This window comes from Ichthyophthirius multifiliis (genome assembly GCF_000220395.1).
Source record: "Ichthyophthirius multifiliis unplaced genomic scaffold scaff_1120509251332, whole genome shotgun sequence".
NCBI classification, from domain to species: domain Eukaryota; phylum Ciliophora; class Oligohymenophorea; order Hymenostomatida; genus Ichthyophthirius; species Ichthyophthirius multifiliis.
In genome coordinates, this window is record NW_004085977.1 from 25,986 (window position 1) to 52,477 (window position 26,492).

A 26,492-nucleotide genomic window follows, 5' to 3' on the forward strand; every position below is an offset into this window, starting at 1 on the left:
ACTAAATTATAAAAATAAACACAAGGGTAAAATACAATAAAAAAAATTTAAAATTTAAAATCAAAAATCAAAAATAAATGCACTTCAAATAGATTTATAAGAAATTCAAAAATAAGTCAATTAGTATTAAAATGAAAATAGAAATCTCATTTTAGAAATAGAACATTTATAATCTCATGAAGAAAGATTAGCTATTTTACATAAAGAATTAGAAGATTAAAAAGAATAAGCAATTCAAAAAATAAAAGAAAATGATAAATTGATTAATTAAATATCAAAATTAGAATTATAAATAAAAAAATATGTAAATAATAACAATTATAATTATGATAATTAATCCTCAACAATCTAAGATAGTATTGGAAAATCAATTATGTCTAAAACAGAAGCTTTAAAAAGATCAAAATTAGCAATTATGTAAGCTGATAGCATTAAATATTCAAAAATGAATGGTAAATATGAATAAAATAATGATTAGAATTATAAAGATTAATCATGTATATTATATAACTCTGATACAGAACCTAGCTAATAGATTTAAAAAGATTAAATAAAATGAAATAAAGAATTTATTTATTTAGTTTTCCTTGACGTTTTTTTATTTTTATTTTTTATATAAAATAAAATAATTAAAACAATTTTTTTAAAAAATAAAATAAAAATAAAAAATGATAAATAATTTTATTTACTTATAAATATTAATTAATATACATAATTTTATAGTTTTTTAACAAATTATTTAATATTATTAAAGAAACATATAATAATTTTCTATTCATTTTATAAATATTTTTTTTAATTTAAAAAAATTTCAATTTATTTTTTCTGGTAAAAAATTATTATTTTTATTATTTTAATTGCCTTAAACATTATTTTAAATCTATTAAAAAAAATCAAATTTGTGTAAAATTTATATCATATTTACTTTTAAGTCTCATATATTATATATTTCTTTCTAAACATTACTTAACAGTATATTTTTTATTTTATCAATAGTATTATGAAAATATTTTTTCATTTATAAAGAAAAATGATAGTTATTAAAAAATAAAAAAATACTTCAATGTATTTAAATTTTTATATATATTAGTAATTTCTTTTATATTAAATTTATATTTTATTCTTATATAAGCAATATATATATATATAATATATTTAATATATTATATTCTTATATATTCTTGTTAAAAAGCTATAACTTAAAAATGATACTTAATATAAAATACTCTAAGCTTTTACTTTTTCATTAATTTAATATTATTAATTGAAAAATTCGGAATAATTAAATGCTAAAAAAACTTGAATGTGTAAACTAATTCAAGGTATTTCGAGTCATTTAAATTTTGGACTTTTTTCCTATTTTTTTTTGTAAAACTTAATTTTGGTGTTTTTTGTCCAAAAAACTCTGGAGGAAAATGATGATTTTGATACTTTAGTTAATTTTTTTTAGAAAAGCATACATAGATTATTATTGATTGGGATTTTTAAATAAATTAAGTGTTACAAACCTAACAAAATATTATGAAATTAGACATTGTTTTTTATATTATATTTAGTGAATTTTGTTATTGGAATAAAATTATATTAAAAGATTAAATGTTAAAAAATAATCCATAGTGTTTTTGCATTATATATGATTAATAAAATTCACTATGAAACTAAGAAATGTAGTGATAAATATAAACATAATTTAATATATGAATGAAACATATGAAAAATATATTTCATAAAATTCAATTATTTAATAACTATCGAATAATAACTTTTTCTATATTTGCTTTTTATCTATATAAAAATTTTATGTTAATAATCAAAAATAATAAAAAAAAGATTTATCAAAAATGTTATATTTACAAATATATAGATTAAAAATTAATAATATATATATTTTTTTATATCCTTGATTAAGAATTATTTATAAAAAGCCTTAACAAAAAAATGGTAAAATTATTATAAATTACTTAATTGGCTTTTATAATAAGATTATTAAATTAATATAACTATTTTATTATTAAAATATAAATTTTATGCTTTTTTAGTAATTTCAGTATTAATAATTTAAAGTAAACTAATTTTTGTAAACCTGCAGTTTTTAAAATGTCAAAGAAATATATTTTAACATTTGTATAAAATAAAAAATTTATAAGGAAACTTTAAATAAAAAAAATATTAATGAATTTGTTTCTTATGATACTAATAATTTTATATCCTATTTTATACATCTACTTAAAATATGTTTATATTATTAAAAAAAATCTAAGTATATAATAAATTATTTTGATATTAATATTTTTATTGTAATAATTATTTTTTACAAGTAAATTATTGTTATGATTTAGAAATAAATAAATATACTGATGAATGATAAAATATAGACTAATTTATAATATAATCTTTAAATAAAAACAATACAGTCTTTCAGAAAATAATAAAAAATTATTATATATATATATAATATATATATATATATCTTTATTATATATAATTATAAATAAAAATACACATAATAAAATAATGGTATATTTAAAAAAGTATTTGTTTGGCAAAATAATTTTCATTTTTTAAAAAGCTATATTATTTGTTATATTTATATGTTATTAAATAAATAGAAATATATCAATATATCAAATTATGTGTTTCTTAATATGATAACATATAATAAGAAAATTATTTGATATTTAAAATAGTGATATTAATATAATTAAGTTAATACATTAGTTCAAATTATATAATAAGTTACGAATATATTTAATAATATTAAATAAATTCATTTGTAATTAGATTAATAATTTGGATTTTATTAATATCTATGTTAATTGCTTATGTTAATTTAGCTTTAATTTTTATTTTCGGATATGCTTTTTTAATTTTTTTTTAAAAAACTTGTTTAAAATATTTTCAATTTTTAGATTCAGCTTAAATTAATGGTTTATCTATATTTTAATTTTATCATACACAACAAAAAACATATATATAAATTGGTTAATATTTACAATTTATTTAAAAAATAATATTTATAGTTTTTTTTTTTTTTTCATAAATAAATAAAAATAAAACAACCGTTCATATGATAAAAAATAAATATAAAATATATAAAAAAATATAAAAAAATAATAAAAAATTATAAAATGAATAAGCAAATACAAATTGAATAAAAAGGAGAAGAGCTTATAAACAATTTTATAAGTACATGGACATAAAAATATTTATATTAAACAACTTATTAAACATATAATACATTTGGACATGTGTAATACTTATATATATATATTTCAAAAAGCAATAAAAAATAAAATAATTAATAAATAAATTTATTATATATAAATATATATATAGATTTATGACAGAATTCAGTTTGCCTTTAATAAATAAACCAATTCCCAAAGCCACTGTTAAGGTTTATTTTTACCTAAATGAAGATGAATCATCTGTTACTGGATTTAATTTAAAATTTAGATTTGAAAGCGATTCTTTAATTCATAATCCTTAAAGAACATTGAGAATTAGTTAAATGGAGGTTACTTATCTTAAATTTCTTTATTATTTTTTTTTTAAAAAAATAACATATAAATAAATAAAATATAGAAATGGTTAGAAAAAATTTTAGAAAAAAAAGCTATGACTAGCTAAATATTATTTTTAGGAACCGAATTCGAAGCTACAAGAATAAAAGATGTAAATTTAAAAAAAATATATATTTTAATTAAATTTCATTTTTAATATATTAGCCTAGATTGGATAAAATATTTGAAGAATTGAATTACCATGAAGAAGTAATAGAAGATAAATATTTATCCAAATAATTGCTTTAATTCCCTGAAGAATTAGAAGTAAACGAAGAATTTGTAAATGAGGACGAATAAATAGAAGTAATGAAAAAAGCCTTATTTGATGTATTTAGAAGTGTAGATTAATAAGACATGGGAGTTCTAAGTTTTAATGAATGTATGCAAGTTTATAATTTAATGGGGTAAAATAATAAATGATAAATATAATAATAAATAAATAAAATAGATTATAATTAAGTAAAGAATAATGGCAAGAATTAATGATAATGGCAGATAGTAATTAAAACGGAATAATAGAATATAAGGAATTTATTCCTTTAGGTGCTGAAATTATACACGGAATATTTATGAAAAATCAAGCTAAAAAAAGCTTGAGAGAAGGCGAAGAAGAATATTTACATTAATCAATACTAATATTATAAAATGATGAAATGCATTCGACTATAAAATAATTAATTTAAAAATGTCGAGAATTTGATGAAGATGAATTAACTTATATTTCTTCAGAAAATTTAATTAAAATATTTTAAGAAGTAAATTTATAATATATATATATACTATTCTTATTTATTTTTTTGTTTTATTACAACTAAAAAAATATAGTTTGGTGATTAATTTTTTAATAAAAGTGAAGGTGAAGAATTAATGAAACAAATTTGCAGAGATTATCCCGATAATGATATTCCTTATGAAAAACTTTACGATATTTTATTAAATTTCAGAATAGTTATTTTAAAAAATGGGTTAATGGAAAGTTAATTGAATAATCTGGAAATTTATATTAGAGATATTTGTAAACCATATGATACTGAAAATAAGGGATTTATATATATTGATGATTTAATGCACGAACTTAAAAAATCCAAAGAAATTATTTTAACTAAAACATAAGTATAAATAAATGGTTTTTTATATTTAATTTTTATTTGTAAAAAATAAGACTTATATAATTAAAAGCTTTATTGATAAAGATGAAAATAATATGGTCAATTATTTAACAGGATCAAGAATTCTTAGTTTAATGATAAAAAAATTTTTTACACCTAATATGATTAAGAAAAAAGTATAATTCATTTTATTAGATATAAAATTTGTTTTATTTAAAAAAAATAACTAAGTTGAGAATATAAAATGAAGGAATTATTCCATATGATAAATTAATGAAAGGATGGACATATGAAGAACTTAAGAGTGATTTAGAATAAGTAATATATATTATTTTATTTTAGATAAAAAAATAAAATATTATTTTAAATTTAGTTGTATAATTAATTTTCCACTGATCAAAATCAAAAACTTGATTTCAAATAATTAAAAATTATGATGAGGAAATGTAGATTTAGAAGCACTGATGAAGAAATTCAAAATTATATATAGGAATTCGGATAAGACGGTGTTATATGTAAAGAAGTTTTTTTAAATAATTTTTATTCAGTTCTTAAACATTTAAGATGTTTTTAAGCTATAGAGACTTTAGCATAAATTTGATATTATATATTTTTATTTATTTAATTTTACTTATATGTTTATCCTAAAAATAAAAATAACTATAACATAGTTTTTATATTTTCATATTAAAAATAATTTATAATTATGAAAAAGATTTTAAAAAAAATATTAAAATAAAACTTCATTGTTTAATTCATTTTAATAACAAAAAATAATTTAAATTTTTTAAAAAAATTGGATTTTTACATAATTTTAAATAAAATTATTATAGTGTATTAAATCCGATTAATAATTACTTTAAAAATTTTTAGTATTAAAAAAGAAAAATTAATAATATTTTTAATCCTAAAAATCTAAATTTATTTAAATAAAATGATTATCATTAATTTAATATAGATAAAACAATAGACCTTACTTATTTTAAAATAAAAGATACAAATTTTTCTTAATATGAATCTAAATTAAAACTAATATAAAATAAAAAAAATATCATTTAGATTAACTTCTAAATTCACAATCTTCATAATCATAAAGTTTAAAATCGATACCAAATTAGAAAATATTATATTTAATTAAATAAAAAGAATACAATTTAAAGCTTGAAATTATATATAAAATTAAATAATAATAATAGCTTAAAAAATATTATAATAAATTTTTTAAAATTAATATAAAATAAATAAATTAAAGATATTTATAATTTTTATTATTTAGATAATGTTTAAAAAAATAATTGAAAAAAAAAAATTAAAGTAAAGATATTAATTATAAAAGTATGAATTAAAAGATTAAAAATATTTAATTAAAATTATATATAAAAACTAAAAATAAAAAAAAAAATATATAAATAGAATTAAAGTAATTAAAAAAAGGTTTGTTAAAAATATTAATTCAAGTAATAATAATAATAATAATAATAATAATAATAATAATTATAATAATATTAATAATAATAATTATATTATATTTTATTTTATAAATATTTATTATTTTAAATAATATAAAAAAAATTATAATATTAATTTAATAATAATGAATTTTAGATATGTTCTTATTTTAATTTAAATATTAATTTTGTAAGAATTATAACATAAACAACGTTACCATTTTAATAAATCAAAAATATAATTCCTAAAAATAATACCAATCATAAAATATTATGATTTTTATTTTTAATTATTTAATAAAACTAAATTTTTATATATAAATAAATAAAATTACATTTATTTTTATTTAAAATTTATATTATCATTTCAATGCTTTTTTATATTAATTTATCTTTTATAAAAAATAAGTTATAGTGTATTTAATTTTGAATAAAAAAATATACTTTCTAAATAAAAAATAATACTTATTATAAGTTTAAGAATAATATTTTTTTACATACAAATTTTTACAATACAATTTGAAATTTATTAACATAATTAACAATAATATGTAAAACAATAAAATCTAAACAAGTTGAAATTCAAACAATTAACTGAATTTTAAAAATCTTATTATTTATAGAATATAATGCTATATAAGATAATAATATTTTATTAAATAATTTAGTATTATAATAATAAATTTAACAAGAAAAATAAAATAATATTAATACTAAAAAAAATCTAATATTTTAATTGAAAATAATAATGAATCAAATAATTTATAAAAATAATTTAATTTCACTTTTAAATAAAGTGATTTTTCAGAAAGAGAAATAACTAGGCTTTATTTTTAGATCTATATAAGAAAATATATTTATTAGTAGAAGAAAAAGTATGTTTAATTAAAAATTATCAAGTCAATAATTTGAAGAAAAATAAAACTAATTTATAAGTAAATGGAAATAAAAGTCTAATAATTAAAAAATATGGAAAACATAATAACATAAATAATAATGTATTGTACTAACTTAATAATTGAACTTTTTTTATTCAAGTTGATCTTTATAAGAACTAATACAATTTTAGTAAAAATAATTTTTAGAATAATAATTTTAGAATTTAAATAATAATAAAAACAATAGTATGATTAGTTTATGTAAAATAAGCTTTGAACTTAAAAATAAATCCATTAGAAAAAATATTTATTAATTTTTTTTTCAATATCTAATTTTTAAACATAACAAAGTAGTACTGAGAGAAAAAAAAGAGCTTACTTAGTCTAAATAATTGAATAAAATTAAATTGAAATTATTTAATTTATAATGTTTTTAGTTTATATTATATTATAAAAATCCAGTTTATTTATTATTTTTTTACATACACAAGTATTACTTAATAAATTAAATAAAGAAAAAGAAAGAAAAAAAATTAGTTATTTATATCTATAACATTTACTTACTAATCATCAATAAAATTCATTATTTTAATTTTCAAATTTAATATTTTAATTTGTTTCTTATATCATCTTTTTTATATATCAAAAAAGTATATATATAAATATATACATATAAAAAAAAACTTTTTATTTTTATGATATATCTTATTCTCTATAATCATCTTTTTATTCTTCTTGTTCCTTGCTCTACTCTTACTCTGGTTTTTGTATTTATATTTATAATTATAACTTTTCATTTTTTTATATGTGTTTTATTCTTTCAACTAGCTATTTAAAAGTGCTTATTTATAATTATTATTTTATTAAGGAGACTTAGCTTAATTTAATTAATTAGCAATCGAAATATTTCTATTTCTTGCAGCTTAATTATTAAATTAAGAAGGAGTCATTTTAATTTTTTAATTAGAATTATTATTATTATTAGGATTATGATCACTTTCATTTCCTCCTATTACTTAAAAACTATTTAAATCATTAACTGCATTTGTAAAATTTTAATATTTATTTTAATTGTAATTAAGTGGAGAATTCCCCATTTTAAATGTTAAACAAGAATCTTATTAAATTTTTTTATTAATTTAATGTTTGTTATTCTATATAGGAGAATTTAAAGACGATTTTCTATTTATTTTGAAAAAAATTAATAAAATAAAAAAATAAAATAACTTAGATTTAAATTCTTCTTTTTTAGAATCTAATAAAGACTAAGAACTAGGTTTATTAGAACTATTATCAATATTTACTTATTGTGATTGTTTTAATTAAAGAACTAACTATTATGGATTCGAAGAATCTTTAAAATAATTATGATTTAAACTCTCACTTGCACTAATTCTCTATAATGGATCTTTTGCCAATAACTTCTAAAGTAAATCAAATGAATCGACTGAAAGTTTCAAATAATCCATTGAATCAAAGTTGATATTTGCTTCTTTGTTTTTTTTAAGAATTTTATTATAACTTTTATCATCAAAAGGGGACTTATTTAATAACAAAATATGAAAAATTATCCCAATAGAATACAAATCACAAATGGAAGAATAGGTAGTCTTCATATCTCTTATATTAACTACCTCAGGGGCAACATAACCTGGTGTTCCACATCTAACAAACATATATTAAGGCAAATCCACTTTAGTAGATAGTCCCATATCTGCTATTATAATATGAGTAGATTCAGAACTTTTTAGAAGTAAATTTTCAGGTTTTAAATCTCTATGCATTATATTTTTTTTGTGCATATATTTAATACCTTCAAGTAAACCTTTAACTATTTCCTTTATTTCATCATATGTAAATTTTGATTTACTTTCCAATTTATCTGATAATTCACCTCCTTCTATTAAATCTAGAATAAAATATATTGAATTATTTGTTTCGAAAACTTCATGCAATTTTAATATATTTGGATGGTTTAAAGAACGTAATATTTCAATTTCATTTATAAGCGATTCTCTACCTTTATCTTGGGCATACGCATACTCTTTACAGAAAGCTTTAACAGCATATATTTTGCCATCTTCAAATTTTTAGGCTAAATAAACCTTTTTAAATATTTTTATAATTTATTAAATAAAGATACAAATACTTTATAAATAAAATACATAAAAATTAATAAAAAATAATATATATTAATAAATATATATATATATATATATAAATTAATAATATAAATATATAAATTTTTATAAAAATAGATATATTTATAAAAAAACTTTTTAATATATGAATAATTATATTATATAAATATAGATACATATTATATATTATATTTATATATATATATATTATTTAATTATTTATTATTGGTTATTTTATATAATTTTTTTTATATTTTATTTTTCATTATCTTATGTTTTTTACTATTAATATAGAAATATTTTTTTTATGTTTTTTATTTTACTGAAGCAAAATTTCCTTGACCAATTTTTTTTTATGCTTAAAACTAATCGTGGAATCCTCTTTAATTCAACATTTATACTAATTATCTATTCCATTTTTTTATAATATTTTCATCTTATTAATATATTATGCAAAATGCTCCATCTCTATCAAATTTAAATCCTTTCAATGTTTCTTTCTTTTTAGTTTGTTATAATTATTTTTTATCATTTTTTTCTCTTAGTAATTCAAAACATAGGTTAAATTTTATTTAAGTATAACCTTTTGGTTAATTATGATCTTTTTCTGAATAATAGTATATTTCGTTTTTATATAATTCAAAATATCGTTTAGATTTTATAATTTTTCCCTATTTTGAAAAATAATCTCCTAATATTAATTCTTTTTTATTTGGAATTGGAATTTATTTTATATTTTTATTAAAAAGTTTTTCAATTGTTTTCTTTGAGCCTGAACCAGGAGTAGTTACTGAATTTGTTTTTTATTTATTTTCACTCATTTTTTTAAAAAAATATGTTATATATTTTATGTTTTTTGTTAAATATTTTTTTTTTTTGGTTACTTTTTTTTTTTTTTAATTTAAATAATTTATATTTATAAAATATTAAAACTTTATATATAATTTTATAATCATTTGATTATAAATAAAGTTTTTAAAAAAACATATTAAATTAAATAAATATTCTTCAAATAATACAATATTATTTTTAATAATAATAATTATATCATAAATTATAAATTTATTTATTTTTAAATTTTAAAATATATTTTCTTACGAATTATTTTATAATTTTTAATTATTGAAAATTAAATAATTTTTTAATTTAACATACTATTTTTATTATATTTAATTATTAATTAATTTTATCTTGTCACATTAACATTAATTTTTTTATTTTAAAATAATTTACTAAAATTATTATTGTTTATAAAGAAAAATATTAACAATTTATTTTATATCTTTTTTTATTTTTTTTCTAATTTATTTATTTTTATTTTAATAGCTATAAATAAATAATTTTTTTTCAATAAAAATGATTTAAAAAATTAATAAAATCATTTATAATTTTTCAGCTATTGAAAAATAAAAATATTTTATTGTAAATTATGAATTTGTTTAAGATCATTATTATAAAAGAAGTATTATTATTATATAATTATTTAATTTTATAGTTAATATTATTAAATTTAAAACTAATTAATTTTTATATCATTAGTTCCTTTAAGATAATAACATGAGAATTTAATTAAAAAATTCGAAAAAGATGGAAATTAAATTGTAGGAGGATAATAATTTCCATTAGAAGGTTCAATTATTATATTTAATTGCGATAATTAAAGTTAAGTTGAAAATTTTATTAAATAAGTTAAAATATTAATAATATTTTATTAGTTATTTTTTTTTTTTTAAAAAAAGGATCCCTATTAATAAAATGGATTAATAAAAGAATATAAAATAGTTTAAATAGAAAAAAAACTTAATAAAATTTAGAAGAAATAAGTAAAGTTTTAGGATATAGATGATATTTAAAAAATATTGTATTACTTATTTAAAATTATAATAAAAAAATATTTATTTATACATAGTTTTTATTTTATATCACATACATTAATTTGGGAAAATAAAACTAACATTAGCTAAACTGATTAATTAAATTTTATATAAGCAAAATTTAATATTATTATAATAAAATAAAAACGTCTTTTATTATGTATTATTAATAAGTGATTATACAACTTTTTAGTATAAATTAAACATATATTAGAAATGTAAAAATATAAAACAAAAAAAATTAAAATTTATTTTATTAAAATATATTTAAATCTTATATTAATTTTTTTTTTTTTTTTTCAATAGAATCTTTTAAATTTTCAAAAGAAAAAAAAATTGATTATATAAAATACAAATGTATAAATAATTGAGAAATTAAAATAAAAAATACATTAAGTATTCCCATATTAATAATTTTTATTAATTTAAGTTTAATATCAAAATAGTTTTTATAGTTATTAATATTATTTAAAAAATATTCAAAAATTTAAATCTTTTTTTAATGTAATATGTATTATTGATCTTATCTTTAAAATCATTTCATCTTCTTACGTTTAATCATCTATCTAATAAAATATATAATAGTATTTATTATTATTTAAATAATATTAATTTTATTAATAATTAATTTACTTTATCAATTATTGTATTTATGCTATTTGTTTCTATTTAATAAGTAATGTCAGAATATTATTCACATATTTTTAATGCTATTTTAACACATTTATTAATACTTGCTGTCATTCCATGTAGAATAATAGTCTTTTAATTCATTTTAATCAATTTATGAATTCTTTTTAAATATACTCTAGTTAATTATTTATTCTTGACATAAATTTCATTTAAAGCAGGCTTATCATGAGCTGCTTTTCTTTTTTGAATCATAAAATAATTTATTATATTTTAAATAAAAAAATAAATATATTATAATGAAAAATTAAATTTTAATAAAAATTTTTATAATTTTTTTTTTTATATATAATAAAAATAAAATATCTTAAAAATAAAGAAATATATAAAAAAATTTCAAAAATATTTAGTACACAAAAATATATGAATATATATATATATATATATATATATATATATATATATTTTTATATCTATGCATACATATTTATATATATATATACATTTTTAAAATTTAAAAATTAATAATATATTTCAATCATCTTTTATTAATTTTCCGTCCTTAAAAATACCTTTACCAATTCTTCCATCAGCTAAAATCACTTTTCCTTATCCATTTTATTTATTATTTTTCCATTCCCCAATATAAACCTTTCCGTCTGGATACCTCATTTCTCCTTATCCGTGTTTTACATCCTATTCGAATTATCCTTTATAAATTTTTCCATTACAATAATACATTTCCCCATATCCATGCATTTTTCCATTTACCCAATATCCCTAATATTTTTTTCCATCTTTAAAATAATAAGTTCCAGTTCCTTAAATAATTCCATTTTAAAATTCTCCATCATAATAGGATTAATCTTCTTTCCAAGTTAATTTTCCTTTACCATGTTTAAATCCATTTTAAAATTCACCTTCATAAATAAATAAATGCTATATTTCTTTCCCAAAACCATTTTGTTTGTCTTCTAACCAATCTCCTTCATACATTTATCCATCAATATGTTTAAATATACCTTTATTTATATTTTTTTTTTTTTTTTTTTATAAAAATAAACCTTTTCCTTAAGCTCTATCATTAACCCATGATCCTTAATAGTAATCTCCATCAGAATGAATTAATCTTCCTTAACCATTTGCCATATCGTTTTCCCAATCTCCTTAATATACGGAAGAATCTGGCCAATATTAAATACCTCTTCCATGTCTTTTACTATTTTTCCATTAACCTTTATATATTGCTTCATTTTTTATTATTTTATATGGAGCTAAACGCGTTAAATTTTTGAATTCTGCCCTTGCTGGCCAATTGAATTTAGGATTTTCTTATAAAACTTTTAATACTATGTCCTTTTGCGGTTCAAATGTTCCATAAAAAGGCGTTGCGATTTCCGTAGGAGGTATATCTTCGGATTCTTTTAATTTTAATTCTTCTACTTGCTTTCGTTGTTAATGACCCCTTACATGCGCTTGGATTTTGATAACTTTTTATTAAGATTCTTCTATATTATCTAATTTTATTGGTTGGCTTTCTTAAGGAACGTTATATGGATCTATTTCTTGTTTTTCTTAAAAATAAGTATTGCAGGTTCCCATTTTTATATTAATTTTATAAGTAACTGTTAAATTAAATAGTAATTAATATATATAAATATATGTATTTTTAAAAAAACATATTTATATTAATTAAAAAATAAATTAAAATATGTTTTTTATAATTAATTTAATTTTTTATTCTTAATGATGATTTCGTTTTTTTTTTTTAAGGGAACGTATATATAGTAAAAATAAATAAAAGTTATTAAAAATATGAATTTATTTTTTAATAAATTTAATAGAATTATTTGAATTTAATTATTAAAAAATTAAAAAATTAAATATTTAATTGTAAAAATTTAGAGGAAGATAATAAAATTAATTAAAAAATATAATTTTATTTTATTTTTTTATGAGTATAAAAAAAAAACATTTAACAAATTTATTAAATTTTTTTTTTTTAAATACAATTTATAATAATTACACAATATATAATAATACAACCGTATATATTTTTTATTTTAAATGATTTATATGAAAAAGCTTTTAAGATTTAATTAAAATAATATATAAAATATTATCATTTGGCTATTTTCTATACAAGTATAATATCTTAAACAATTTTTTAGTATTTATAAATTTCATTAATAATGTATTTAAGGAAAGTTTTTTTAAAAATTTTTGGTAAAAATTAAATTAAATCAACTTCAGAACTGAAAATATTATTAAAACTACTATCTTCTCCACTAGTTTCTTACATTAAATGGCTTTTATTTTACGAAAAATTATTTATTTTTGCTAATTTTATAATAGATTTTCTTGTTAAATATAAAAATTTAGACTCTCCTACGCAATTTTTTATTACAGATATAAGTTCTATAATTTATTTAGTAGTTTCTTTATTTAATAAATTTTCGTATTTATTCTACACATCAACATTTTATACTAATAATTTACCACAATTTAACTAACAAAGTAAATTTACATTTTACAAGCATTGAGAATATTATTAAATATTTTATTCTAATGAAGAGTTTATTTCCTTTGAATAATTATTATGTATATTTAATAATATTTTATTATACAATTAATTATTAGATAGTTATTATTTTGATTATATTTATACTGATTAGCATGCTTTTTCTAACATTAATTTAGCTTTTTTAGGTCCCAAAATTTATTTAATACCTTCGAAATAGCTATTCATTTAATCTTCGTTTAAAGGAAATTCTTATTATAGAATTGTTTATATGTCAAAAGCTTGATTTATTTTTCTTTTTTAAAGTAATTGTGATTATTATTATTAGGAAATTTATTGCATTAGTATATAGTATAGGTTTTATTATTTTTAAGGTTTTTGTTTTATTTAATTTTTTTTATTAAATTATATATACTATATACTAATATTTTCAATTAAAATATTATGTATTCGTTTTTAAAATATAATTTTGCATATTTTTAAGTTATATATAAAAAAAGTATGTGAAAACGTATTTATTATTATTTTTAAATATACTAATATTAAAATTATTTTTAGGTTTTTTTATAAAAATTGATTTATTAACTTTTAAAAATGCCAAAATTTTAATAAATATTTATAAAAAATATTTTAATTAATATTTATAAAAAATTTTTTAATAAATATTTTAATAAAATATTTATAATTTTTTTATTTTTCAATTAAATAATTAAAATTAATATTTATTAGTTTTTTTTCTAAATAATTTTTATTATTTAGTCTTTTTATTGTATAAATTTATAATTTTATATTCCTTTTTTTTAATTGCTAAAAATATTAAATCTATAATTTTATAATTCTAACATAAATAAAAAAGTATTTTATTGAAATAATAATAAAAAAAACAAATTTAATAAGAAATAACTAATATAAATTTCACATATTTGTCAAACATTTTTTTTATATAAACAAAGAATAAAATGCCATATTGAATATTAATAAAATTTTTTATGTAAAAAATAAAAAAAATTATATAATACATATAAAAATGTTTATAAGAAAACATATTATTAAAATATAAATCTTTTAATCTTTTAATCTAAAAAATAAAATGAATTATATCCGCCAGTATAAAAGTAAAAAAATTAAATTAAAAATTTAAAAAACAATTTTTTTTTTTTCAGAAAATTAATTGAAGTAAAAAAATTAATAAAAAACTAATAATGTCAAATTCTCAAAAAAATATTAAATTTATATAATTTTTATATATATATATATATTTTTGTTAACTATATTTCTAATAAATTGAAAAATTGTATTATAATATATATATATATATATATATATATATATATATATATATATATTTTTAAAATATATATTTAATCAAATTTCTTAAGAAACTCCAATATCAGATTTATTTTTTTTCATACGCCATTGTATTTATTAGGATCATAATTTATTTAAAAATTTTTATTCTTTTATGTTTAATGTTCATTTGTACTTCTTATAGTATTATTTAATCTACAATTTTATCTAATAATTTAAGATTTGGATTTAATTTTTATGTTTTATAAACTTTTAATTGAATTTAATGAAACTTATTCAAATTTTATTCTATTTTAAAAATAAAATAAAAAATAAATATTCTTTAATTGAAAATACAATTAATAAATAAAATATCAAATACTAATTATTATAAAATTTACAATTTAGAAGTTTCAAATATAACTTTTATTACTTCTCTTAGTTAACCTACTAAAAAATCATTCTTTCTTTTTTAATAAAGTTATTATTATTATGTATTAAAAAAATTAAACAAATACTTTTTTTCTTGGATATCTTCTTATTCTTATTAATGTCTTAGAACTTCTTCATAAGCTTTGTATATCAAATTATATGTATTAACATTAAAATTATCAAATTATTTTATATTATTTTCAGATTTTAATTAATGTTTTTATTTTAACTTATAGCTTTGATATTTCTTTTATAACTGAACTCTTGTTAAGAACATCTTATAATAAAAATATATATCAGTATATATAAATATATATGTTTATACATAATATAAAGTTTTTTTACTGATTAAACTTCTTGTTTAATAATGGGTTTCGGACATAAGTTAAATAAGATTAATTGATTTTCATTAAAAATCAATTCTTTTAGTTTATCAAGTTATTTTATTCTATCAATGATTATAAAAATATCTAAATCCTATTTTTATTTTTTTTAATATTACAAAATTTTATTTTTTATTTATTTAATAATATTTTAAGCATTTTTAATTGATTCATTATTTTAAGAACTAAAAAATTTTCGACAAAAACATTTTATTTATGAAATATTAAAAAGTAATTTTAATTCTTTTCTATTTATTAATTATTTCTTAAAATTAACTAATTAGAAAATCTCTAATATATAATTTAAATTATAAAATTAATATTTATTTATTTTTTAAAAACGTAACTTTCTAGAAGTAAAATTAAATCCTTATAAAAGCTCATTTTACTCAACTATATTATCATTAATATATAAATTATTAAAAGCTTATTATTATTTATTATCTTTTTATTCAATTTTATTTTAAGACTATTCACTTACTGATTTTTATTCATTTTTATGATTATTAGTCCCCATATTACTAACACTAGAATCTTCTTTTCTTTATTAGCTTTCTTATTATCGGCTAGAAATTTCGTTAATATTAATTTTAATACTTTATAAAAAGTTAAAATCTTTAACTTAATTTTATTTTTATTGAAATTATTAATAATCAACATTATTTTATTATTAATTAAAAAAATATTAATCTTAATGAATTAAACGGATATTACTTTAATAACCTTGAATTATAGATTTTTTTTCTCTCTTAATTAATTTTTTAAATATTATTTTATGTTTAAATAAATTCCTTTTAATTTAGATTAAAAGTAATACCTTTTCTTCTTTAATTATGATTTCTTTATTTTATTATTTAACTTATTTATTCTCCTGAAAGTTTATAATTTTATTCATGATTATTTTTCTATTTATTCGTTTTAAATTAAAAATCATACAAACGATTTGCCAATTCAACCTCGAAATATATTTTATTAAAAATACTCAAAAAAAACTATATTATAACGAAAAAAATCTATGCAAAACGTCCAATATTAGATATGAAATTTGTAAATCTTTAATGACTACTTTATGATTTTATTGTTTATTTACTTCTCCGTAAATATATTAATGCATATTCACCTTATATTTTTAAATATATTAGGATTACATATCTTCTTATTTAAAAATTTAATAAATATCTTGTTTTATATTTTCTGCAATAAAAATTTCCTCATTAGTTACAATTATATGTTTAGTAAAATAAAAGCTAGTTTCTGTAACAAACTTATATTTTTGTTATAATTAAAAAAAAAAATATATATATACATATGTATGTAAAAAAAATATAAATATATATATATATATATATATAATATATATAATATATATATATAATTTTATATATATGTATTAACTAAATAAGGTTTTAAAAGATAAAAAAATTTCATTAGTTATAAATTATTAAACATAATCTTTTTATTATGCATTTATTTTGAATTAGTTTATAAAATATTTAAGATAACATTTCCTTAATTTTATATTAAAAACTAATCTAAGCATTCTTAATTTTAACAAATTTTAAATTAATAATTTTTACAATCTATTCTTTATATTTTTAGGAAATTTAAATTATTTCCATAATAAGTTCCTTTTATTTAAAATGTGAATTTTTTGGGAAGACATAAATAATCGTTTAAATTATATTTGTTATATTCTTCTTTTGAAATTTAGCCTTTTTTTAAATTCTAAAAATGTTCTGTTGTACATGGCTCTAAATTTATTATTTAATTATTTTCTTTTTCTTCATTTTTTTCTTTATACTAAACTTTTATTGAATAAAAAGGACTTTTAATAAAATCTTGTTATTTTATTTATAAAGCAAACATATAATTTTCATTATCAAAAACTATAGAATCATGAGTATAATTTAAATTATATTATTAAATTACAAATATTTAATTTTTATTTAAAAAAGACTAGAACTTTAAAAAATATAAATCATTGAAAAAAAATATATAAATATAAAAATTTATTTTTGTATTTAATATGTACTGATTAAAATAAAATATTAAAAATCCAAAAAGTGTTAAAATAGTTATTGCCCCTCCACATTCTGTTTTATATATACTTTTGTTATCTATGTTTAATGCAACCGGTTGTCCAAAGATATCAATTTTCTTTATTATTTTTTCAGATAGATTAAATTACATTTATTATTTCATTTTATTATTTTTCGTATTATTACTATTTTTAATTTTTATTAAATAATATATTGTCATATAATTTCGACTTTTTCTTTTTTTTTATTTATATATTATATATTAATAATTCATTTTTTAATAAATATTATAAAATTAAAATATTAATTAACATTTATAAAAAAAACTAAATACAAATACGTACTTTTAAATATTCTTTTATTAATAATATTTTAAAATTTCGCATAAATATTTTTTTATAAATGATATTTTTTAGATTATTATTATTATTTAAAATAAATATTCAATTATATCAATTAATTTATTTTTATAATTCTATTACAAAAAAGTTTATTATATAATTATATCTTTTTTATTTTACAAAAAAATTAAAAAAAAAAAAAAACTTATTTTTTTATAAGTTTAATTTTTTTTTAGAAATACAAATATTATTGTCACTAATTTAATTATTATAAAATATTATAATTATTATTTAATTTTTTATTTTATTAAATTTATTTTAATAAAAGACTCTGTATCTAATAAATTTTATCTTGATTTCTTGAATAATTAATTATTTAATATTAAAATTATTAAATATATATATATATATTTTTTATATTTAATTTGCATAATCAGAATGCATTAACTTAACTTCTCATTCTGTTTTTTATTAAACAGTTTGATTTCAACTTTTAGTTAATAAATATTTTCCTTAATATAATATTATTTATACTTTATTTAGTTATTCAGATATTATTTTATTTTCATATTGTTTTTGTAATAAATCATTTAATAAAACATATATTTATTTATTTACATAATTTTATTTTTTTAACTAATTATATAAATTAATATTAATTCAACCTTTACTTTCAAAATTTTAATGAAAAACGCATTTCTTATTTTTATTTTTTTAGTTTTTATAATATATAATAAAGTATTTTTTTTATATTATAGAAATATTTTAAATTTTAAAATATTTTATTTTTGTTATTATATTTCTAGTATTTTATTTTAAGTTTAAAACAATTATTATAAATATAATTTGCATAAAAAAAAAGAAGGTATTTTTGAAAAATTAAATAATATACATATATCATTCTTTAAAATAACTAAATATTCATTCATTAATTTTATATATATATTATTTTTTCTTTATTTCTATTTTCAATATTCTTCAAATTAAGGCTTAAATCCCATGAATTCCATAAATTCATCAATTTAACTTGGCCAAGCACCTATTTTATATTTATATATGCAAAATTTAATAAAACAATACTATAAGGATCATATTTGCTTAAATCATTTCTAACTTAGATATGAAATTCTAAAAGCATATTCCACAAATCTTAACTAATATCTTTTTATTTTTCTTTAGGCAATTACTTTTAATATATATTTTTTTTATTTGAAATAAAAAACAAAAAAATAATTTACATCTAAAAATTAAAGCCATTCTTTATGAAAATGGAATACAAAAGGTAATAGAATTTCCCAAAGTGCTATATTTAAAAAAAAATATTAATATTAATAATATATTGCGTTATTCTTATTTAAAAAATATAAAAATTGCCTCTAGCAGATTCAAATTCTAAATTTTTAGATTCTCTAGAAAAATTAAATGTAAATTTATAAACTTTTTTAAAAGTCTCTTCATCCATAAGCTCATTTCTTATATGTGGAATATTAGCTTTTAATTCTGCTATACTAGTCACTTTTAATACACTCATACCTTAACAAAATTCTTCTTTTGTATATTCTCCGGATTTCTTAGCACCAAAATAATATGAAATTACCAAAATTACGGCATCCATAGGACTAATTCCTAAATCATTACAGAATTTTTAAATTCCTTCTGCTTCAATTTTTTTACTTTATGAATCTTAGTTTTTTTGTTTTTTTTTTATAAAAAATTAAAAAATATTACCCATATAAGTATTAAATATTTATTCATATTTTTATGCATTTGGACCACTTTTTGATTCACTTTCAAAATATTTATTTACAGCTTAATTGACATCGAAATTGTATTTTTTTAATATGCTTATAGCTGTTTTCTCATCTACACCTGTAAAATTCATAAATTCTTTTTTTAATTTTGTTTATGCAGCGTTTAAACTCTTTTTAAATAATAAATATAAATATATATATTAAATATATATTGTTTATATGTATAATTAAACCATTTATTTTTTCTGTAGACAATATATATATTATTATTTTTTGTTATTATTATTTTTTTATTCTTTTCCTTATAATTTTATTTTTAATATATTTAGTTTTTAATTATCTTTAATTAATTAATAAAAATCATTACAGTATAAAAGAGAAAAAATATAATCGATGTAATCTTAAAAAAAAAAAATATTAAACAAAAAAATAAAAATAAAAAAACACATCTAATAAATGATAAATAGATATGTATAAAAATAAATATGTATAAATAAAAAAAAATTAATATATATATATATATATATATATATATATATATATATATATGTAAAGTATAAATTTAAAAATAAACACAATTAAATAATAAAAATATTAAATAAACATTGTAATAAAAAACTAAAAATAAATAAATAAATAAAATTTATATATAACTTAATATATTAAATATCATTAAAATTTAAATAAAATGAAACAATATATAATACCCCAATATCACTACTGTATTAATTCGAAAAAGTTTCCAAGCTAGCTGCTCCATTTTATTGTTTGCTTGCTTGCTTCCTTATTTTACTATTAACCGGATTTTGTATAAAGAAGCTACAAGGCATATCAGTCGCTTAAATTCTATATTTTCTTTCTTTAATTTGTTTTTTTGCAAATATTATTTTAATTGAATATAATAATGCATATTCATACCCACATAATACAAAAATACATAAAATGTTATTTTTCCAATTTTTATTTGCCACTATAGCACACTTTTGTTATTATTTAGCAATAATAAGTACAATGTATTATAGTGATGTATAGCAATATTTTTTACAAATCCAGTCTGGAATACATTAATGGCTAGTTTAATATTAAAATAGTATATAAAATCTGCTGTTTTGGTTTATATATTAGTCTCTTTAATAGGGATTTTATTAATCGTAAAACCATATTTTTTAGGCTACATATTTCAATCTTCAGAAGATATTTATTAAATTTAAATAGAGGAGTAATTATTAAAGGGAATATAGCTTATTTAGTTTTTAGTTTATTTGAAAGCTTCAATAATTAAGTAATGAAAAGTATTGGAAAATAAAAAAATATACTTTCTGTTATATAATATATTAATATTACTAATTATATTATATAAAATATTAATTTAGTATTAAGAAAATATTAATTATGATGTTTATTAATATGAAACTTTAAAATAGATATCTGATGTTTATATAAGTAACTTTTAAGCATAAATTTAATATAATAGGTCAAATTAGATAGGAAAATATTCTAAAGTTGTGTCTAATTGTTATAGTTAGATATTAATGAGCTTTTTAGTTGAAATATATGTTTTTTAGAATTAATTAAATTATTTTAGTATTATAGGGGCAACATTAATATTTGTAGTTAATTATATAATTATTATTAAGAAATAAAAAATAAAATATAAATATATAAATATATAAATATAAAAATATATATATATATATATATATATATATATATATAATATATTTTTTTTTTTTTAATATTTTTACTTACATATTTACATATATATATTTATTTTACATATAAATTTAATCTATTTAAATTTTAAAATACATTATTTAATTCACTTACACCCGTTAATTGTTTTTTCATAAGTACATACACATTTATAACATTATGTTTATATATTATCTTTCATGCAGCCAATACTTACCTTTTTTTTATATTTATATAAAACATTTTTTTATTTTAAAATACATCTTAATTTTTTCCAAAATTACAATTTTAAAAAAATGCAATCTTTAAAATAAAATAATTATTTAATTAAAATATTTATTTATATTTTATATTTTTATTTATTACGTCCAATTAATATTTACATTATTCTAACCAATATTCACTACATTTTTATGATTTTATAATAAAACTTTGCATAAGTGTGTTTTTTAAACAATTGTTTTAAACACAATAAGAAAATTAATTTAAAAAATATTAATTTTAGTTTTTGAAGCAATCTATTCTGCATTTTATATCATTATAATTACATTTATATATACATTACTAATAGAAATTTTTACAATCTTTTGCATCATTTATACAATTTATAATATTTAAACTACAAAGAAAATAACTACAAATATTCGCATTTTATAAAGAATTTTAAGATTATAGATAAATGAATTATAAAAATATTAAAATTATTATATAAAAGAGTTTATTTTTGTTCATTAAAATTATATGAATTGCGTAATTCTTAAATTTAAAATTAATTTTTTTTTATTTTATTTTTAAATACTATATTTAGTTCTTTAAATTTATTTTAAATTACGTTGTACTTAGATTTTATATTAATTTTATATTTTATTAATATTTACTTTTATTTTATTATGTGTTGTTTAAAATATGTTATTTTAAAATAATTAAATTTTAATAACTTACAATATTATGAAAAATAAATACTAATAATAAATATATGAATATTGTGTTATATTAATATAATTATTTTAAAATTAAATTAAAGTATATATAATATATTTATTAAAATGAGTTTTATTTATATATATTTTATTTTTTAATAATAGATTAGCATCAAAATATTACATATATGTTATATTATGTTTCTTTTTATTTTTTAAAAGTTTAATCTATAAAAAAATGTGAGAAAATCGTATTTATCCTCTTTAAAATTGTTTTCAATTATTATGCATCTTTTTTAAAAGGTAACTTATTATATTTAAAAAAATTATTAAAAGTTTTATATATAAATTTATTATAATGCTTTAATTATTTTTTTCTTTTTTTCTTTTCATTTTTCATTTATTTTTATTTAAAATTTAATTATTATAATATAGATTTATTTTAATATCTTTTAAATATTTTATAAGCTTTTATTTATTTGATAGTATATTATTTTATATATAATTTTCTTAACATATATTAGTTGATTTTTTTTTTTAAGAATGTTTATTATTAAGTTTGTATAAAATATCTTAACAAAAAAAATAGTAAAACGATTAAAAAATATGTTAAAAATAAAATTATATAATAATGCCAAAAAATATTGAATTACATTAAGAAATAACATTATGATAATTTAATTTATTTTAAATAAAATAATTTATAATATTAATTTATTATTTATAATAAAAGAATATCTTTTTTATAATACTAATTAAATAAACAAAATAAATATCATCTAATCTAAAAAAATATATGAAAAGACACATTCCTTTTGATTATACAAAAGATAACTCATTAATCCCTACCTATACAAGCTAAAAGGGCCTTCCTTAATAAAAAATTTAAGCCTTAGTGTCAGTTTTATCTGATAAAGATTTAGAAAATCATCCTGCTTACTTATCTTAACACTTGAAAAATACTCATTTAGTAACTGATTTAAAAAAGTCTGTCTAAACCCTTTTTGGTTTAAATGATGATTTGTTTGAAATATGTTATGTAACATATATTTAAAAAACCGAATGTCCTAATGAATAATATAAAACTGGTTAAGCTTTATCTAAGTTTTTAATCGAGAAAAAATTTAAAGATCTAAATCTTGTGTTTTCAGAAAACTTTTCTTCTACATTCTTCCCTGAATTTTTTTATGGATTAACAATGCATAATTGGAAAAACGAGTTAAAATCATATCCTGAAGATGAAGAAAATAACAACTTTAAGCCTTTTTAGAAAATACATGTTTTCTCTCCTAATTTTTCTCACGATGATTAATAATTTTAAAGTTTATAAAAAATCGCCTTATGTAATATTTAAGGAAGAAACTTATTATTTACTAGAGCAAATATAGGTAGAAAAAAAAATTATAGACAATTTTTTTTTTTATAAAAAAAATAATAAAATAAATATAGCTACACCTGAATACATGTTAAATTGGTGCCAAAATCTAGTCTAATAACACAAAGATAAAATGTAAATTGAATACATAAAAGGTTAAGATTTAGAAAAAAAAGGTTTAAATTTAATTTGGAACGTAGGTAAAGGTTCCGCTAATACTCCGAATCTCACAACAGTATGCTATTGGGGAAATCCAGAAAATAAAAACGATGTATATGGTTTAGTAGGAAAGGGAGTATGCTTTGATTCCGGTGGTTTAAGTCTAAAATAATAATTAATGGAAAAAATGTATTAAGATAAAGGAGGTGCCTGTACTGCTTTAGCGGTTTTAAATGCTGTTGTAAATTTGAATTTGAAAATAAATATTGTTTGTACACTTGGTTTTGTTGAAAATTTCATTTCCTCAAATTGCTATAGAAACTCAGATATTATTACTAGTTATAAAGGAATTACAGTCGAAGTTTTAAATACTGATGCCGAAGGAAGACTCGTATTAGCAGATTGCTTGGCTTATTAATAGGATGTCTATAAACCACATACTATATTTGATTTTGCTACACTAACAGGTGCCTGTATTGTAGCTTTAGGAGGAAGTGCTTGTGGTTTATTTTCCACAGATGATGATTTAGCTAACGAATTACATTAATTATCTAAATAGAGTCATTAGTTGTTTTGGAGATTACCTCTTGATTAATTTCCTAGAGAAAACACACTTAATCCTACTGCAGATATTTAGAATTTAGGAAAGGTGGGATATGCTGGATCAGGAACAGCAGCTGCATTTTTGGAAAAGTTCGTTGAGAAAAATGTTAAATGGGCACATATTGATATTGCTGGAACTGTTCTTTTTGGTAATGATGTTTACGGAGTTCGAACTATTTTAGAGTATTATAAGAAAAGAATTTGAAAAAGATAAAATATTATTAATTATTATTTTTAATAAAAAAAATATTTTTTTGTTTTATTTTTTTTTTTAAAAAAAAAGAAATGAATATTGTAATTTTTAATTTTTTTTATATTTTTTTTTAAAAAAAAATTTAAATTATTATTTTCTTTTTTTGTTATAAATTTTATTATTACAATTAGAAAATAATAAAATGAAATTAAGAAATTCAATTTTTAAATATTTTATTGTTTATTTATACAATTTTTATATTTTAATATATTATTTATTTAAAATAAAAAAAAAAAAGCAAATGGAAAATTTCATATTACAATATAACTTTGAGCAATTATAATTTATATAAATACATAATAAATTCATTATAATAAACAAAAAATTAAAAAATACAAAAACTATTTTTTTTAAAAAAAGAAAAGAAAATAAAATAATTATAAACAAAATAAAAATTATAGTAACAAAAAATACAAATCATGAATATAATTCAACAAAATGATTAAATTCTTAAAAATACATAAAACCAAAACATATCCAATAGTAGTAATTCGAATAGTTTTGCCCATAAAATATGCGAAGAATGTGAAGATGAAAAAGCAACAGTGACCTGCATAAATTGTGGATAAAATCTTTGTGCAATTTGTGATTAGAAGATTCATAATAAAGGAAATCGTGTATTACATTAAAGACAATATATCTAAAATGAGAATCCTCCTCCAAATTAAGGAAATAATATATACTAAAACAAATAAAAAACAAATTATTCAACGTCAATAGAAAATTCAGATTAATCATTTAATAAAATCAATCAATAAAGCAATTCTTTAGTAAATAGACAAGGTGCATAAAATACTTAAAATAATAATATTATTGGTAATAATAATAATAATAATAATAACAATAATAATAATAACAATAATAACAATAACAATAATAACAATAATAATAATTATAATAATTAGAATGTATCAGAAGAAAACTAATTCAATAGAAATTTCTCGGAAATAATTATCTCAGCAAGACAAAATAAAACATTTAATGCTTCTTAAGATAATAAATTCAGTTTAGGTGAAGAATATGAAAATTCATCTTTTGCAAATACTAATCATAATAATATTCCTGTTAATCCTATTGAAATTTCAAATTA

The 26,492-nt window shown here is 15.6% G+C and overlaps 7 protein-coding genes across 7 annotated transcripts, besides 28 other annotated features; 2 read left to right on the forward strand and 5 right to left on the reverse strand. All coding sequences in view use genetic code 6, as the record gives it.

Moving 5' to 3' along the window:
* Positions 1–1,111: 1,111 nt before the first annotated feature.
* Positions 1,112–1,181: a microsatellite.
* A 1,259-nt stretch (positions 1,182–2,440) lies between these two features.
* Positions 2,441–2,484: a microsatellite.
* Positions 2,441–2,490: a microsatellite.
* Positions 2,442–2,467: a microsatellite.
* Positions 2,491–3,065: 575 nt separating the features above from the next.
* Positions 3,066–3,129: a microsatellite.
* Positions 3,075–3,129: a microsatellite.
* Positions 3,108–3,158: a microsatellite.
* Positions 3,129–5,276, forward strand: IMG5_183420 (hypothetical protein; the record flags this gene model as incomplete). The annotated part of the gene is made up of 10 exons (XM_004027381.1): positions 3,129–3,250; positions 3,337–3,517; positions 3,586–3,675; positions 3,729–3,970; positions 4,015–4,321; positions 4,392–4,679; positions 4,729–4,851; positions 4,907–4,993; positions 5,049–5,190; positions 5,257–5,276. 10 exons carry the CDS (start codon positions 3,129–3,131, stop codon positions 5,274–5,276), a joined length of 1,602 nt encoding a protein of 533 aa, XP_004027430.1.
* Positions 5,277–6,133: 857 nt separating this feature from the next.
* Positions 6,134–6,194: a microsatellite.
* Positions 6,195–7,184: 990 nt separating this feature from the next.
* Positions 7,185–7,224: a microsatellite.
* Positions 7,185–7,225: a microsatellite.
* Positions 7,226–7,627: 402 nt separating this feature from the next.
* Positions 7,628–9,537, reverse strand: IMG5_183430 (protein kinase domain protein; the record flags this gene model as incomplete). Its single annotated transcript, XM_004027382.1, has 2 exons — positions 7,628–9,106; positions 9,466–9,537. 2 exons carry the CDS (start codon positions 9,535–9,537, stop codon positions 7,628–7,630), a joined length of 1,551 nt encoding a protein of 516 aa, XP_004027431.1.
* Positions 9,187–9,350: a microsatellite.
* Positions 9,319–9,368: a microsatellite.
* Positions 9,538–9,978: 441 nt separating the features above from the next.
* Positions 9,979–10,039: a microsatellite.
* A 1,424-nt stretch (positions 10,040–11,463) lies between these two features.
* Positions 11,464–11,901, reverse strand: IMG5_183440 (hypothetical protein; the record flags this gene model as incomplete). The annotated part of the gene is made up of 3 exons (XM_004027383.1): positions 11,464–11,582; positions 11,650–11,681; positions 11,824–11,901. The coding sequence occupies 3 exons, from the start codon at positions 11,899–11,901 to the stop codon at positions 11,552–11,554; spliced, it is 141 nt and encodes a 46-aa protein (XP_004027432.1). The 3' UTR covers positions 11,464–11,551.
* Positions 11,597–11,635: a microsatellite.
* Positions 11,902–12,073: 172 nt separating the features above from the next.
* Positions 12,074–12,148: a microsatellite.
* A 32-nt stretch (positions 12,149–12,180) lies between these two features.
* IMG5_183450 (IQ calmodulin-binding motif family protein, putative) lies at positions 12,181–13,248 on the reverse strand (the record flags this gene model as incomplete). The annotated part of the gene is made up of 2 exons (XM_004027384.1): positions 12,181–12,668; positions 12,711–13,248. The coding sequence occupies 2 exons, from the start codon at positions 13,246–13,248 to the stop codon at positions 12,181–12,183; spliced, it is 1,026 nt and encodes a 341-aa protein (XP_004027433.1).
* Positions 13,249–14,769: 1,521 nt separating this feature from the next.
* Positions 14,770–14,853: a microsatellite.
* Positions 14,778–14,852: a microsatellite.
* A 612-nt stretch (positions 14,854–15,465) lies between the features above and the next one.
* Positions 15,466–15,513: a microsatellite.
* A 1,872-nt stretch (positions 15,514–17,385) lies between these two features.
* Positions 17,386–18,459, reverse strand: IMG5_183460 (hypothetical protein; the record flags this gene model as incomplete). The annotated part of the gene is made up of 2 exons (XM_004027385.1): positions 17,386–17,523; positions 17,665–18,459. 2 exons carry the CDS (start codon positions 18,457–18,459, stop codon positions 17,386–17,388), a joined length of 933 nt encoding a protein of 310 aa, XP_004027434.1.
* Positions 17,593–17,656: a microsatellite.
* Positions 18,236–18,277: a microsatellite.
* Positions 18,460–19,617: 1,158 nt separating the features above from the next.
* IMG5_183470 (RP42, putative) lies at positions 19,618–20,636 on the reverse strand (the record flags this gene model as incomplete). The annotated part of the gene is made up of 6 exons (XM_004027386.1): positions 19,618–19,688; positions 19,730–19,835; positions 19,888–19,952; positions 20,024–20,332; positions 20,378–20,570; positions 20,634–20,636. The coding sequence occupies 6 exons, from the start codon at positions 20,634–20,636 to the stop codon at positions 19,618–19,620; spliced, it is 747 nt and encodes a 248-aa protein (XP_004027435.1).
* Positions 20,575–20,612: a microsatellite.
* Positions 20,637–20,861: 225 nt separating the features above from the next.
* Positions 20,862–20,894: a microsatellite.
* Positions 20,895–20,907: 13 nt separating this feature from the next.
* Positions 20,908–20,949: a microsatellite.
* Positions 20,950–21,037: 88 nt separating this feature from the next.
* Positions 21,038–21,086: a microsatellite.
* A 965-nt stretch (positions 21,087–22,051) lies between these two features.
* Positions 22,052–22,122: a microsatellite.
* A 1,671-nt stretch (positions 22,123–23,793) lies between these two features.
* IMG5_183480 (leucyl aminopeptidase, putative) lies at positions 23,794–25,462 on the forward strand. Its single transcript, XM_004027387.1, has 2 exons — positions 23,794–24,400; positions 24,462–25,462. The coding sequence occupies exons 1-2, from the start codon at positions 23,809–23,811 to the stop codon at positions 25,352–25,354; spliced, it is 1,485 nt and encodes a 494-aa protein (XP_004027436.1). The 5' UTR covers positions 23,794–23,808; the 3' UTR covers positions 25,355–25,462.
* A 98-nt stretch (positions 25,463–25,560) lies between these two features.
* Positions 25,561–25,620: a microsatellite.
* Positions 25,621–26,219: 599 nt separating this feature from the next.
* Positions 26,220–26,303: a microsatellite.
* Positions 26,220–26,304: a microsatellite.
* Positions 26,305–26,492: the final 188 nt, after the last annotated feature.